Here is a 14,273-nt window from a genome sequence, read left to right on the forward strand (position 1 = left end):
TTTACAATGTTTGCTGATGACACAAGTATTGTGATAGACAATAAGATACCCTCTGATCTAGAATGAAATACCAACCATTTACTTGAGGATGTTCTGAAATGGTTCACAGTAAATTCTCTATCAATAAACCTTGGCAAAACTAATTATATTCATTTCATTCTGGTCACAAAAGCCCACAGGAAATAAACATTGTACACGAGAGCCAGCAGATAGAGAGAACAGATTGTTTGAAATTCTTAGGCATATATATATATATATATATATATATATATATATATATATATATATATATATATATATATATATATATATAAAAACTGGGAACAGCAGATCAACCAAACCCTGAAAAGGCTCAGCTCAGCAACATTTGCCATTTGGATAATCGCCAAAATCGGAGACATCAATGTCTCAAAATTACATCAATGCCTCAAAATCTGCTTACTTTGGCTACTTTCATTCACTTATGTGTTATGGAATAATCTTCTGGGGCAATTCACCACTACCGAAAATGGTTTTTATAAGTCAGATAAAGGTTGTCCGAATTTTGTGTGGATTGTGCATCCAAGAATCTCATGCCGCAATCTTTTTAAACAAATAGTGATCCTACCCACTACTTCACAATATATCTTTTCAGTCATAACATTCATGCTTCACAATCCTTCTCAGTATGAAACAAATGAAATGTACCAACACCATAACACAAGGAGGAAATGTGACATACACTGTGACCTGAAAAATCTGTCTCTGGTGCAGAAAGGTGTGAAATACCCAAGCACAAAAATCTTCAGTGCACTTCCAAGTAATATAAAGTGCCTACAAGATAAAAAAGTACTGTTTAAAAATAAATTAAAGGAGTTCTTGTATGAAAAAGTTTCTATTCTCTAGAAGAATTTTATAATCAGATTAATTGGCGATCTGTAAAAAATTGTTTGGACAAAATCAGAATTTTATATCTGGAACTCTGCTTGGGAGTGTAATTTTATCCTACCGATTGTGTTTCCAACTTGTATTATAAATCTTTGTATAGTGTCCTTATTGAAACTAGTGTAATAATGAATTAAAAAAAAAACTGCCTGACAGATTAAAACTGTGTGCTGGACCGAGACTCGGGTCCCGAGTTCGAGTCTCGGTCCAGCTCACAGTTTTTATCTGTCAGGAAGTTTCATATCAGCGCACACTCCACTGCAAAGTGAAAATCTCATTCAACGAACTAAATGTTTTTGGATTGTTCCACATGCATGTGTTAACACACAGAACTGGATCTACAGAATACATTTTGCAATAAAATAAAATAGGCATAGTGTAGTAGAAAGTAGACTTGAAATTCAGTTATAATTAGAATATAATCAACACAATGAATAGAAAATAGTACAGATAAACAGTGAACTTTTAGAAACAGTTGATATGTAGGTTAGTTGAATTGAAGCATCAGGTAGAAAGGGAACAAAATAAATAGAAGAATAAACACTGTTTTGACCTCTATTGGAAAACAACTTTCAAAATAAAGATTCCAGAGTTCATGAAGTGGGAAGTTTAAAGTCAGCTAATGTAAAATTATGAGACAGGATTGCTAGCCAGTGACTGCCTTCAGCTGGGGGATTTCTGTACTTCCAATAGACAAATATAAAATTACATACACTGTCCTAGCTCTTAGAAGTAATAGTTTCTTCCTCAGGGAGAAGAGAGGGCTAGTATGGACAAGGACAAAAAAAAAAAAAGCAGGTCACTGAGACCCCAGAATGTTAGACATTCACATGTTGTAAAGATGAGGGGAGAGAAAGATGAAAGGGGTGGCATCAGAGAGTGTAGGAGGTCAAATACAGTACATTCATAAGCACTGTGGCAGCTTCAGTATAGACATGATGAGTAAAAAAGAGGAAGAGAAATGAATATTATAGTTAATAACTAGAGAAAATGAGAGAAAGGGGGGGGAGGGGGGGGGAGAATGAAAAAATAAAGTAAAATCAAAAAGTAAAACAAGGAAATAGTCAGACAAAATAAATAAAAAACATATACTGTACAAAGCAATGAAAAAATGAAGGTAATGAGAGAGAGAGAGAGAGAGAGAGAGAGAGAGAGAGAGAGAGAGAGAGAGAGCAAACATTAACAGAGGACAAGCCCTAGAGAATGCAACAGAGGTTAAATCCAGAGGAATGTAAGGATGTATTGAAGTGCAAGTTCCCATTTCCGGGGTTCAGGAAAATTAGTATCAGGTGGAGGATTGTTATAGTCCATATGGTGTAGGAGGCAGTCAGGTCCCTTGAGTCATGCTGCAGAGCACTGGTGAGCAACTAGCAGCCCATGGGCTGCTTGCAGCCTACAGTTGGTTTCAGTCCAGCTCATAGAGGGAATTCATAGGGGAGAGAGTGAGGTGCTCACATTATACAAACTTTCACATAGTTCCACAGAGACTCAACTCACTTCGGGTTTGCAGCTCATTAAGCAGACCGGTCAAAATTTTGTTTACTCTGTGCAAAGGCAATGACATTTTGCCGCCATTAGATTTGAACAACGAAGAGAAACATGGCTTCAGTCTGAGCTCAGAGTTATGACCCATGTGCTGATGTGCACAGCGAGGGGGGGGGGGGGGGGTTACGCCTACCTTGAAGGGGTGTGGGAAGAAGTATTTTTGTCTCTCGATCAGTGCTAACAACACACATACATTATTTACTGCTAACTGTTTACTATGTATGTGGTACACATTCATCACAAACATGGATAGTTTGTAGTAGGCAACAATGGTATGAAAAGTACTGACTACTCACAAAATAAACCAATTTGATCATCAGCAGGGGCCATAACTTGGTAAACAAACTCATTATCTGTTGTCAGTTCATATGTAAAGTTCTCTGTTAGCTGTTTGTTAATTTCGTGCAAGTATTTGTGTGCTTCTTTAGTGAGTTTATTCACAAAATGTGTGGCATTACGAAGAGATAAGTAGATGCTGGATGTCGTTAATTCCAGGAGATGTGAATGGAGGATTATTTCCTTACCATTTATGCAGATAAATATGTTTGTCGTTATGTAGTGAATTGCTGGTGAAATTGTAGGTAATTTATAATGAATTGTGATGGTTCAAGATGCCTAACTTCTGATTTTCAGATCTTTATGTTTACCTCTCCCCATGAACCATGGACCTTGCCATTGGTGGGGACACTTGCGTGCCTCAGCGATACAGATAGCCGTACCGTAGGTGCAACCACAACGGAGGGGTATCTGTTGAGAGGCCAGACAAACATGTGGTTCCTGAAGGGGGGCAGCAGCCTTTTCAGTAGTTGCATGGGCAACAGTCTGGATGATTGACTGATCTGGCCTTGTAACAATTACCAAAACGGCCTTGCTGTGCTGGTACTGCGAAGGGCTGAAAGCAAGGGGAAACTACGGCCGTAATCTTTTACGAGGGCATGCAGCTTTACTGTATGATTCAATGAATATGGCGTCCTCTTGGGTAAAATATTCCGGAGGTAAAATAGTCCCCCATTCGGATCTCCAGGCGGGGACTACTCAAGAGGATGTCGTTATCAGGAGAAAGAAAAGTGTCATTCTACGGATTGGAACGTGGAATGTCAGATCCCTTAATTGGGCAGGTAGGTTAGAAAATTTAAAAAGGGAAATGAATAGGTTAAAGTTAGATATAGTGGGAATTAGTGAAGTTCGGTGGCAGGAAAAACTAGTAGAAGCCGACCTCGGGGAAGATCAGTTTGGATTCCGTAGAAATACTGGAACACGTGAGGCAATACTGACCTTACGACTTATCTTAGAGGAAAGATTAAGGAAAGGCAAACCTACGTTCCTAGCATTTGTAGACTTAGAGAAAGCTTTTGACAATGTTGACTGGAATACTCTCTTTCAAATTCTAAAGGTGGCAGGGGTAAAATACAGGGATCGAAAAGCTATTTACAATTTGTACAGAAACCAGATGGCAGTATAAGAGTTGAGGGACATGAAAGGGAAGCAGTGGTTGGGAAGGGAGTAAGACAGGGTTGTAGGCTCTCCCCGATGTTATTCAATCTGTATATTGAGCAAGCGGTAAAGGAAACAAAAGTAAAATTCGGAGTAGGTATTAAAATCTATGGAGAAGAAATAAAAACTTTGAGGTTCGCTGATGGCATTGTAATTCTGTCAGAGACAGCAAAGGACTTGGAAGAGCAGTTGAATGGAATGGGCAGTGTCTTGAAAGGAGGATATAATATGAACATCAACAAAAGCAAAACGATGATAATGGAATGTAGTCAAATTAAGTCGGGTGATGCTGAGGGAATTAGATTAGGAAATGAGACACTTAAAGTAGTAAAGGAGTTTTGCTATTTAGGAAGTAAAATAACTGATGATGGTCGAAGTAGAGAGGATATAAAATGTAGACTGGCAATGGCAAGGAAAGCGTTTCTGAAGAAGAGAAATTTGTTAACATTGATTATAGATTTAAGAGTCAGAAAGTCATTTCTGAAACTATTTGAATGGAGTGTAGCCATGTATGGAAGTGAAACATGGACGATAAATAGTTTGGACAAGAAGAGAATAGAAGCTTTCGAAATGTAGTGCTACAGAAGAATGATGAAGATTAGATGGGTAGATCACATAACTAATGAGGAAGTATTGAATAGGATTGAGGAGAAGAGAAGTTTGTGGCACAACTTGACCAGAAGAAGGGATCGGTTGGTAGGACATGTTCTGAGGCATCAAGGGATCACCAATTTAGTATTGGAGGGCAGCGTGGAGGGTAAAAATCGTAGAGGGAGACCAAGAGATGAATACACTAAGCAGATTCAGAAGGATGTAGGTTGCAGTAGGTACTGGGAGATGAAGAAGCTTGCACAGGATAGAGAGCTGCATCAAACCAGTCTCAGGACTGAAGACCACAACAACAACAATCTAAGTTAAAAACTTTCCACAGGATAGAGTAGCATGGAGAGCTGCATCAAACCAGTCTTAGGACTGAAGACCACAACAACAACAACAAGAACAACAACAACAACAACAACGTTTACTGATGTGTTGCGAACATTGTTTCTTTACTAACGGCATTGCAGAATTTTGCAGTGGAAGTCTTTAAAGACAGATGCTGTAAAACATTGTGAGTATAGAAAAAATGCTTAAGACACACAAATAAATGTAAAAATTTGAAGATGGAGTGAACATAAAATGAATGAACCCTCAAAAACATGTGTTTTGAGGTATAATTTTTTGATGTGGTGGAACATTATCCCATAAATATGAACATCAAGGATGCTATAGTTTTGAGTTTATGTGCTAGGAGCACTACTGTTGCAGCATGTGATGAGGCGACCCACAAGCTTCAATAAGTATGTGATTCAGGCCAATGGTTCACCAAAGATCGCCCATGCCTGCCATAGAGCATGTCCAGCAACAGGATATTTGGTGTCCCCATGGTAGACAGTTCTTCTATGTCCATTCGTGCTCTCAGCCAGATTGTTGGTGGTCATTCCTACATGAAAGCTAGGCATTGTCCAAAAGTTTGTTGATAGACAATATGTGTTGTTTCATAATTTGTTTGCTGTTGATGTAGGATTTACCAGTGGTGGGGTTGAAGTAGGTGATGGTGGAAGAGGGGCACATTTCAAAGTGGGAACAATTTCAAGCATCGGTTCCTTGGGATAGGGTAAGGGTTCAGGAATGTCATGTGGTTTGACTAGGATGTTGTGGAAGTCAGGAGACAACAGAAAGCACCTGTGGGTATATGGGGGAGTGTCTTGGGGAGAGATGATCTCATTTCAGCACTCGACTTGAGAAAGTGATAGTCTTGGCAGAGAAAAGTGTTAAGGCAATAAATGTCTGTGTGGTATGGAGTAACAAGAGGGTGTGTCTGAGTAAATGGAAGTGGGAGCTTATTAGTCATTTTGGTAGGAGGAGGATACTGTTTGGGTAGATTTGTTTGCAAATCAAGTCTGTGGGGCAGTTGCGAGAGAGGTTGCTAATGTTGGTGTTGAGGGATTCATTAGTGTAGCAGCTCTTTTGAGTGTGGAAAAGGAGTTACATTGTCAAAGGACGTGAAGGTATTCTTCTTCACCATGAGTTCAGACCAGCTTCGGGAATGCTTCTTCTATATGACCCATTAAAAGGTTGGCATAGGAGCGTTATTGGGGTTTCTTACTGGGGATTGCTCAGTGTGCAATGGAGATAACGCAGTTAGGAAGTACTTGAAGAGATAGAACACAAAGAAATAGATCAGGAAACAGACTAGAGTGAAATAGATAGCTATAATTGTAATGAAAATTAAGTGAAGATCATTGGGAGGTACTGAAGGTGAACTTATAAATTGACCAGGATTGTTCTTTGCTAGATTTCAAAAGATAAGAAATAACAGAGGTGATGATTGAATGGAAGATGACATTAGAAAATATGTAGGTTCAGTATGGCTGCATGTAACTGAGGAACATAATGAATGAATATAGGAGGCTGTTATCCAGCAATAGATGTTTAATGACATGATGATGTTGATGAGGATGATGATATACATGAAAATAAAATAGAAATGCAAAAAAGAAACAGAACAACAAAATATCTGTAAAAAATCATTTTGAACCTTTTAAAAGGCAAAGTAGTCCATATTTATAATGGATTGCAATTTATAGCACTACTATTTGCTAGTTAAAATGTATTTTGCCATCCATTTGGATTTTGACATAGTTTGAATTTCTTTATTTCATGTAAGAGTAGAAAAATGGCAAAATACGGCCATTCTTTTCACAAATGTAGATTATAAACTACTTTTTTGAATAATGAGTTAGTTCCATCATGGCTGTTCATGGTGTAGGAGGACGTATTTGAACATTGTAGCTGTTGGTCATCTTGAACAAAAGTGAGAAATGAGAGAAGGCAGATAAGCATTAAATTCTGTATCCTGGCTGCAAAAACAAATCAGGACATTATAACACTGATTTTCTTTTATTTTAGGCTACAATTAAGCAGTGTTGGAGAGGGAGATACAGAGATGAATCACAAACAAAGAAAAATACATTATTGCTCAGAGTAATAAGTGATAATTTATGAAATCATTACAACTACCAGGGTTACTAACGGGAGAACACGTATAATTCATTTTTGTGTGTACAAAATGGTTATTTTCATCATGGAAAATGTTGCATTTTTCTGAGTTTACCAGAGTAAAACTAGCACATACTAACAATGATGCAATCACAGAGGTCAAATTTTAAAGATGATTTAATGGTTGAAATGTTATTATCTTTTTGATTTTTGTTTGAAAGAGTGATACCTATCCACATGAATTTATATACTACAGTAGTCTATTTTCTGAATTATGAACAAAGAGCTAATGGTTCTTGTTTGGTATACAGACAAGTAATAAACAAATGTGAGGAAAATCAACATATAGTTTGATGAGTGTTGCAAAGCCACATGTAACAGCACTAAGCTTAACTAGCTTTCAAGTTTCTACACAGACTTCTAAACATACACAACTATGGCTGTGGAGGTACTGACTGCGTCATTGTGTTTCTTCAGATTGACAGGAGAGTGGTGGTGGAGAGGGGAAAGGTGGAAAGAGATGTGGCAACTGGGAGGGTGTAGCACATACCATGCAAAATGAGATTGGGGAAATAATGGGAGGCATGGTAGAAGGGGGGACAGATGGTTCTTATTAGGAGAAGTGTCAAAAGTGGGTGAAGAAGGGAGAGGAGAATGTGGGGGGAAAAGTAGTGGAGGAAAGGTGTGCTGACAGGAAAGGAAAAGTTAGCTGGGTACACCTTTTACGTTACTGAAGCCTTCAGAGACAGACATTGTCCTGTAAGCTAGTCCAGAAACAGATTGCCAGTGCCATCTCATCTTGGGATACCAAAAAACCTAGTCCTGAAAAACTTAACCACATTCTTCATTAGGGCTTCAACTAACTGTCATTGTGCCCACAGTTGACAAAGTGTCATACTCAAAATACTACGCTCTTCACAATAAAGTAGTATTCTTGCACTCCAAATCTTAGCATTATGAAGGAACAGGAGAGTAAGTACTGTTGCACTTGTAAGTAACTCAATATTTTATTATATGTTAAATGGGCACCACATCTTTGTTTTGGTATTCATAGATGAATCTAAGTAGGGGCTCTCTTGGTTGCTCTGTAGTTTTCCCTGAACCTGTCATCAAGATCTATTTGCAAATGCACACTTGATTCAGGGGTTCACGTGACTTTGAAAGCAATTCTCTATGCTGACCCATTGCATGTCTCTCAGAATATATAGTACATATATAAGCAGTAAAACAAGTACAGACTATCAGGTTCGCCATTCTCCACATGCGAAGGCTGAGAAAGGAAGCATCATTCTGCTGTCTACCAGGACATATGGGAAATCAGGGAAACAAATTAATGGATGTAGCAGCTAAGGGATCGTGCACTGGAAATTCCATGTGTCATTGTGACTCCAAATGACCTATCACCTTGCTGTTGGAAGTGCAGAATCATGTGTTGCTGGGATGAAATGTGGCTGGAATTATTGACAGTAAGCTGAACTTAGAGAGGCCAACTGCTTGACCATGAATTATCTCCATTTTGGCCTCAGAAATGAGATCCCACAGTTATTAATATACAGGTCATACATTAGGAAGAAAGTGGAAGTCAAATCCCAATCCAACCACCCAGATTTAGGTGTCCACAGTTTCCCTATTGTGGTAAAAACACAGTATTGCTCCTTAGAGAAGGGCGTAAGTAGTCTCTTTCCCTGGTTTTGTCTAATCTGAGCTTGTGCTTTATCTCTTAATAACCTTGTCACCATTTGAACATGAAAATCTAATCTTCCTTTGTTCCAGTCTGCTTCTGTATTTTAGCAAAAAATTAGATGAATCTGATATAGCTTCTGAAGTTCTGTGAAATGTGACCTACTTCTTAAATTATTAGAGAAAAAAATTAATGATGTTAGGGTGTGTGTGTGTGTGTGTGTGTGTGTGTGTGTGTGTGTGTGTGTGTGTGTGTGTGTGTGTGTGGGTGAGAGAGAGAGAGAGAGAGAGAGAGAGAGAGAGAGAGAGAGAGATCAGCTAAATCATATTTTATAAGTAGAGCAGAAGTATTTGACATTGTAAAAAAGCTGCTTATAGAATTATAATCAAAAGTAAATAGAACTCATTGTTTCTTTTAAATGAATTAGTTATTACATTCTAACTATATTTCCTGTAGTTCTCCACAACTCGAATTAATCCCAATTCTTGTCGCTTGGTGCCAGAAAGACTGGAAGAGTTTAACAAACTAGAACTACAACGCAAACTTAGAAATGAAGAAGAGACCAAAGTATTGATTGAGAAAGTGAAAGATATCATCTCAGACACATTTAAAGACAGGTTAGTGCTTCTTTGCTGCTTAAATATCTTCATGGATATGTTTAGACTCTTTTTTTTTTATGAACTCGAAAAGTTTATTGAATGTACTACATGCTTTTTATTCAACATTTAAATTGATTTAGTATGTGTCCACATTATAACTCTGTGTCCTGTTGAATAACAACACCAGATGCATTATTTGTCTTTTCAATGAAATAAATGCGGAGAAAGTAATTACTTTCATGATTCTGTATACAAGATAATTTTCTTTGTCTCACTGAATTCAGTTTTTTCAGGAAAGATGTAAAGAGGAAGTAGAATTAGTGCCAAAATATTCTTTATCTTTGAATGCTGTTTACAGAGTTGTTGCTAGGTTTGTTGTAGTGAAGTTTTTCTTCTTTCTAAAACCATCCTTTCTGAAATATTTTATGGAGATATTGTTGTATGACTTTAATGAACTTAAATAACTGCATTATGCAGTATGCAGTTGTATCAGTATGCTGGGTGAGTCAAAATTACATGAACACTATTTGAGAGAAAGCATTTACTCAAATTTTTCATTATACGGAGTCTAAACATGACCACCAGCACAATTAATTCAAGCCAACTTTGAACAGTACAATTTAGTGCCAGAACACAAATTTTTGGGGAAATGTTGGATATCACACTTTTATTGTGTCCTAGAGTTTGTTGAGGTCTGTCACTTTTGTACTAAACATGCACTGCTTTATCATACCCCAATAGCCGGAACTCAGTGTGAGATCCAGAGATTGGAGAGACCATAACAATGGTCCATTGTGATCAATCCTATGGTTTGGGAACATTTGATCAAGATAAGCGCAAATGGAATAAGCAAAATGGGGTGGTGCACCATCATGTTGGAAAGACCTTTGAGTTGCAGGGGCATGTTGTCAATGCCAAACTCTTTCAGCTTTTGCAGGTAATCACTTGCATTCACTGTTGGGGTTGTAAAGAAAAATGGACCGAGAACACCAGTAGCAGTCATGGCGTGCCACACATTTACCTTTGGGGACACATGTTCATTCCCTCGAGTGATGCATAGATTTTCAATACCTCAGAAAATTGTGTTATGATGATTAACATGACCACTGATATGAAAGGAGATTCTGCACTGAAAATCATTTACCTAACAATGGCCAGTTGCATCTGTGACATTTCTGCTAGAATCTCACCACATTCTATGCATTCCTGTCTCTGCTGAGCTGTCAAATCTTGAATGATTCGTAGATGATATGTCCGCATGCCAAGGTCCTTAGATAGAATTCAGTTCATTGCCCGCTGTGGAATCCCAGATTCCAGACAGTAACACCTCGTCAATGTTGATGGTCTCTGTAGTATGGCCTCCTACACTATAGCTATGTGTACTTCTCTTCTGCCAGGTCTATAACACACTGCATTTCTGTTGTACTTGTTGGCTACAGATCCAGTTCCTACAGAAGTCTGGTAAATGCAATAAACCATGAAACAAAATTGTAGCCATCTATCAGAAAATTATTCTGCAAACCATCTATGCAGTTCTGTCACTGACTAGACAACTTCCATTAAGCTTCTAAGTCTGTCACCGCACGCCACAGAATTTGAATCCTTGCTGGATGTCATGGATGTTAAAGACCCCTATAGGTCTCTGCACCATCGCGCCGTAAGCTGTGGTGGCATGCGCGTCCTGGCCCACATTTAGTGTGAGGGCGCCACAGTGGAACACATGGTTCCAGCAGCCAATAGCGGCACCCCCTATAGAGTATTTAAATGCCTGCCTCTCACTCAGCCAGCGAGTCTAATCGTTACGTGGATTTGTTTGGTTGTCTGTCACTCTGTTGCTTCTTGCGTGTTGTCGTCGTAAGGTCTCTCTTCACTGTCCATCATTGTTTCGCGTTTGTCCTTCCCATTTGTTTGTTTGTTTGTTTGCGGGCCACTCTCCATTTGGTCCCGCCATGCTTTCTCGGCCACCCTGCGACTGGAACGGTCGTGATCACAACAGGTTACAACACCAACCACTCTTCTCTGCTCCAAAGTGAGTCTGTAAGGCATATATATTAACAACTGGGAATAGAAAATGAAACAAGATTAAGACTGTTCACATAATTTTGACTCACCCTGTATTTTATTAGAGACAATTGATTTCAGTCTAGGATCAGACCTTCGTCAGATACTAAACAGACCTGAGCTATGCATTTGTGTTATTGAAATAACAGTTATCATCTCTAATAAAATATACTGATACAGCTGTGTATTGCATAATGCAGTTCTTAACAATCTCTTCTGTTATGTGAACTTCTCTTACAGGCTTCCTAATTGACATAGTAACCTACGTTTAAATGTATATCACATATGAGTGTGAATTCTCTTACTCTCTGTGAAGTAGGAGAGATTGGAGGAATACTGGCACATTAAGAGACTTCTAGTTTTGTATTGTCATGTCCATGGAAAAATGTATGGTACCTTGTATGATCCAGGAATGCTATTAACATAGCGGTAAAGAAAAATCGCAAAATGCTAAATGTCTTTGGAGCTACATAAACATTTTCTGAAGTTTCATTTATGTCATGAATCCTTACTGTATGAAAAAGATATTTTTCAAAAACAATGCCTAAGTTGAAAAAAAAAATCAACTTCAGTTCTATTGAAACCTGGAACTCTGTTGATACTTGTTGCTGATGGTTTTCTTAAGCTTATCTTAGGAATTCTCTTATTAAAACAAAAAAAAAAAACAAAAAAAAAAAAAAAAAATCCAGTCTTTTCCAACCATGTTGGTAATTTATTGAAATTGTGCTTAAGGCCTAAACTTTTGGCAAAGTCGTATGCAGTTGGTCACAACTCAGCCAGGGTAATGCTGTAGAATAACTGTACCAATGTGGTTGCATGGTTGACTAATTCTTGTTCATCTCAAGGAGTAAAAACAAATCATCTCCTTGAGGAAGGTTTCTTGCCTGAATTTGATTTTACTCGATCATAAAGTGTAATTCTTGGTATACTCAGCTTGTTCGATATGATTTCAATGAACTCACTAACTTCATTAAACTTAATGCTTTTGCTTTTTTAAGTTTTCTACAGTCCATTTAGCCCTCTCTTAATTTATTTTCCATGTCTTCACCATATGATATTTGATATAATACATTACTCAAGCATAAACACCCTTTTTCCTTGAATTTAGAGCATGGGGAATTGTCGACATCCCATGGGCATTGCCCCATACTTCTCTGTCAGTGTTACCCCTTTCAGACAACATGAGGATACCAGATTTTAATGGCTATGTTAATGCTAGAAAATTTAAAAACCCATACTAAAAGACGCAATAGAAAACATACTATCTACCTACATTATAGTCATTAAATTTAAAAGAGTGTTAAAATGCGTACCTCACTTTAAGCATAAACAAAACATAACATCAAAGTGAAATAAAAATAAATTTTTAACACCACAACAAGACTGTAATTGATAAGAATTTGACACTTCTGCACCCTATTTATGATGCTGTCAGTTATGCAGCAGCACTGTCTCCTACTGTCTACTGTGCTATTCTACTGGGAAAATGAAGATTTCAGTATTATCTGGTATGGGGGTGTTGCTTCTGTCTCCCCTACACATCATATTGGTTGTATGTGACAAGTGAAAATTCTACATCAAATTGCAACCCAAATTTGGATTCTTGCCTGTATGGGCAATGACCTATCAATTGTGCCATCCCAGCATATCTCATCGATCAACTCAATGGTTCAAATTGTTGTGAAGTTCTCTCTTTTCCTTTCTGAAAGAATTGTGCATGGGGAGTTTGGCTCAACCACAGTCTAAATTTTGTTGTTGTTGTTATTGGTGTCGCTGTTGTTCATTCTCAGCAGCAAGGCATAATTCTGCATTATTTTATGCTTTTTGAGGTGCTAATACCACAGCACTGTGGGAGAACCTTTGCAGCGTTTGAATGAAATAGAGAGGAAGTCCACGACAAGTAGAAATGTTCAGCTTTTGGACTATGTTCTTTGCTAGAAGTGGAAAACTCATGTGCGCACACTCACACACACACACACACACACACACACACACACACACACACACACACACACAAAACTTACATGTACATGGCCACTGTTGTCTCTGTGCGCTAAGACCCAACAGCAATTGCGTCTGATGTTATCAGCAATCTACCTGGGATTGGTAGCTATGATACAGGAGAGACTTGGGGAGGGGAGGGGGAGGAACATGGTAGGGGCTGGGGAAGATGCTAGTGGTGCCTGTGGGAGTGTGTAAGGACATAAAGACAGTACAGGGTGGCTAGACACTGTAGCACAATTGGCCAGAGGGGGGAGGGGGAGATGAAACAGGAAGAGAGAAAAAAGTAGAGAAGGAGTAAGACTATGTATGTACATTGGCAGGAAGCCTTACGTAGGAAAGAAGAGGGAGCAGGGATGGCAATAGGCAGCTGAAGGATGGATTAGCAAAGATTGAGACCAAGGGGTTACAGCAATGGAGGAAATGTTGCAGAGAAAGCTCCCACCTGCACAGTTCAAAAAAGCTGCTGATGACGGGAAGAATATAGATGGCGCAGGCTGTGAGCACAATTTGTTGGTCAGCATTATTACCAAGCATCTCCAGCTGTTTCTTGATAACAGTTTGGTGGTGACCACTCATGCAGACAAACATGTTTACAGTAGTCATGTCGACATAGAATGTGGCTCAGAGGTTGCAGTTATGTTTGTAGATCATTTGGCTGCTTTTTCATGTTGCGCTCACTTTGACGGGGTAAGAGATACTGATAACATATGCTGTATGTTAGCTGTATCTAGCAATAGTCATATTCCACATTTTTATTCACACTACTGTTACCTTTGTTTTCAGTCAGTTTGCAGAAATAGCCAACATAGCATAATCTGCACATCTCCCTCCCTCCCTTCTTCATGTCTTCTTTTGGATCAGTGTTAAGATCTCTCCCACACTGTATCAAAATGTTCATCAGAGTGTCTTGTTTCATACTGAGA

The 14,273-nt window shown here is 38.5% G+C and overlaps 1 protein-coding gene across 1 annotated transcript in view; it reads left to right on the plus strand.

The window, feature by feature from the left end:
• LOC126335341 (probable glutamate--tRNA ligase, mitochondrial) overlaps positions 1-14,273 on the plus strand; it is an 82,612-nt gene that overhangs the window by 31,742 nt on the left and 36,597 nt on the right. Inside the window, exon 6 of the mRNA XM_049998516.1 lies at positions 9,143-9,303. Within this exon, the coding sequence (XP_049854473.1) occupies positions 9,143-9,303 (161 nt within the window). The remainder of the gene's footprint in view (positions 1-9,142; positions 9,304-14,273) is intronic.

Source organism: Schistocerca gregaria, chromosome 2 (genome assembly GCF_023897955.1).
Source record: "Schistocerca gregaria isolate iqSchGreg1 chromosome 2, iqSchGreg1.2, whole genome shotgun sequence".
NCBI classification, from domain to species: Eukaryota; Metazoa; Arthropoda; class Insecta; order Orthoptera; family Acrididae; genus Schistocerca; species Schistocerca gregaria.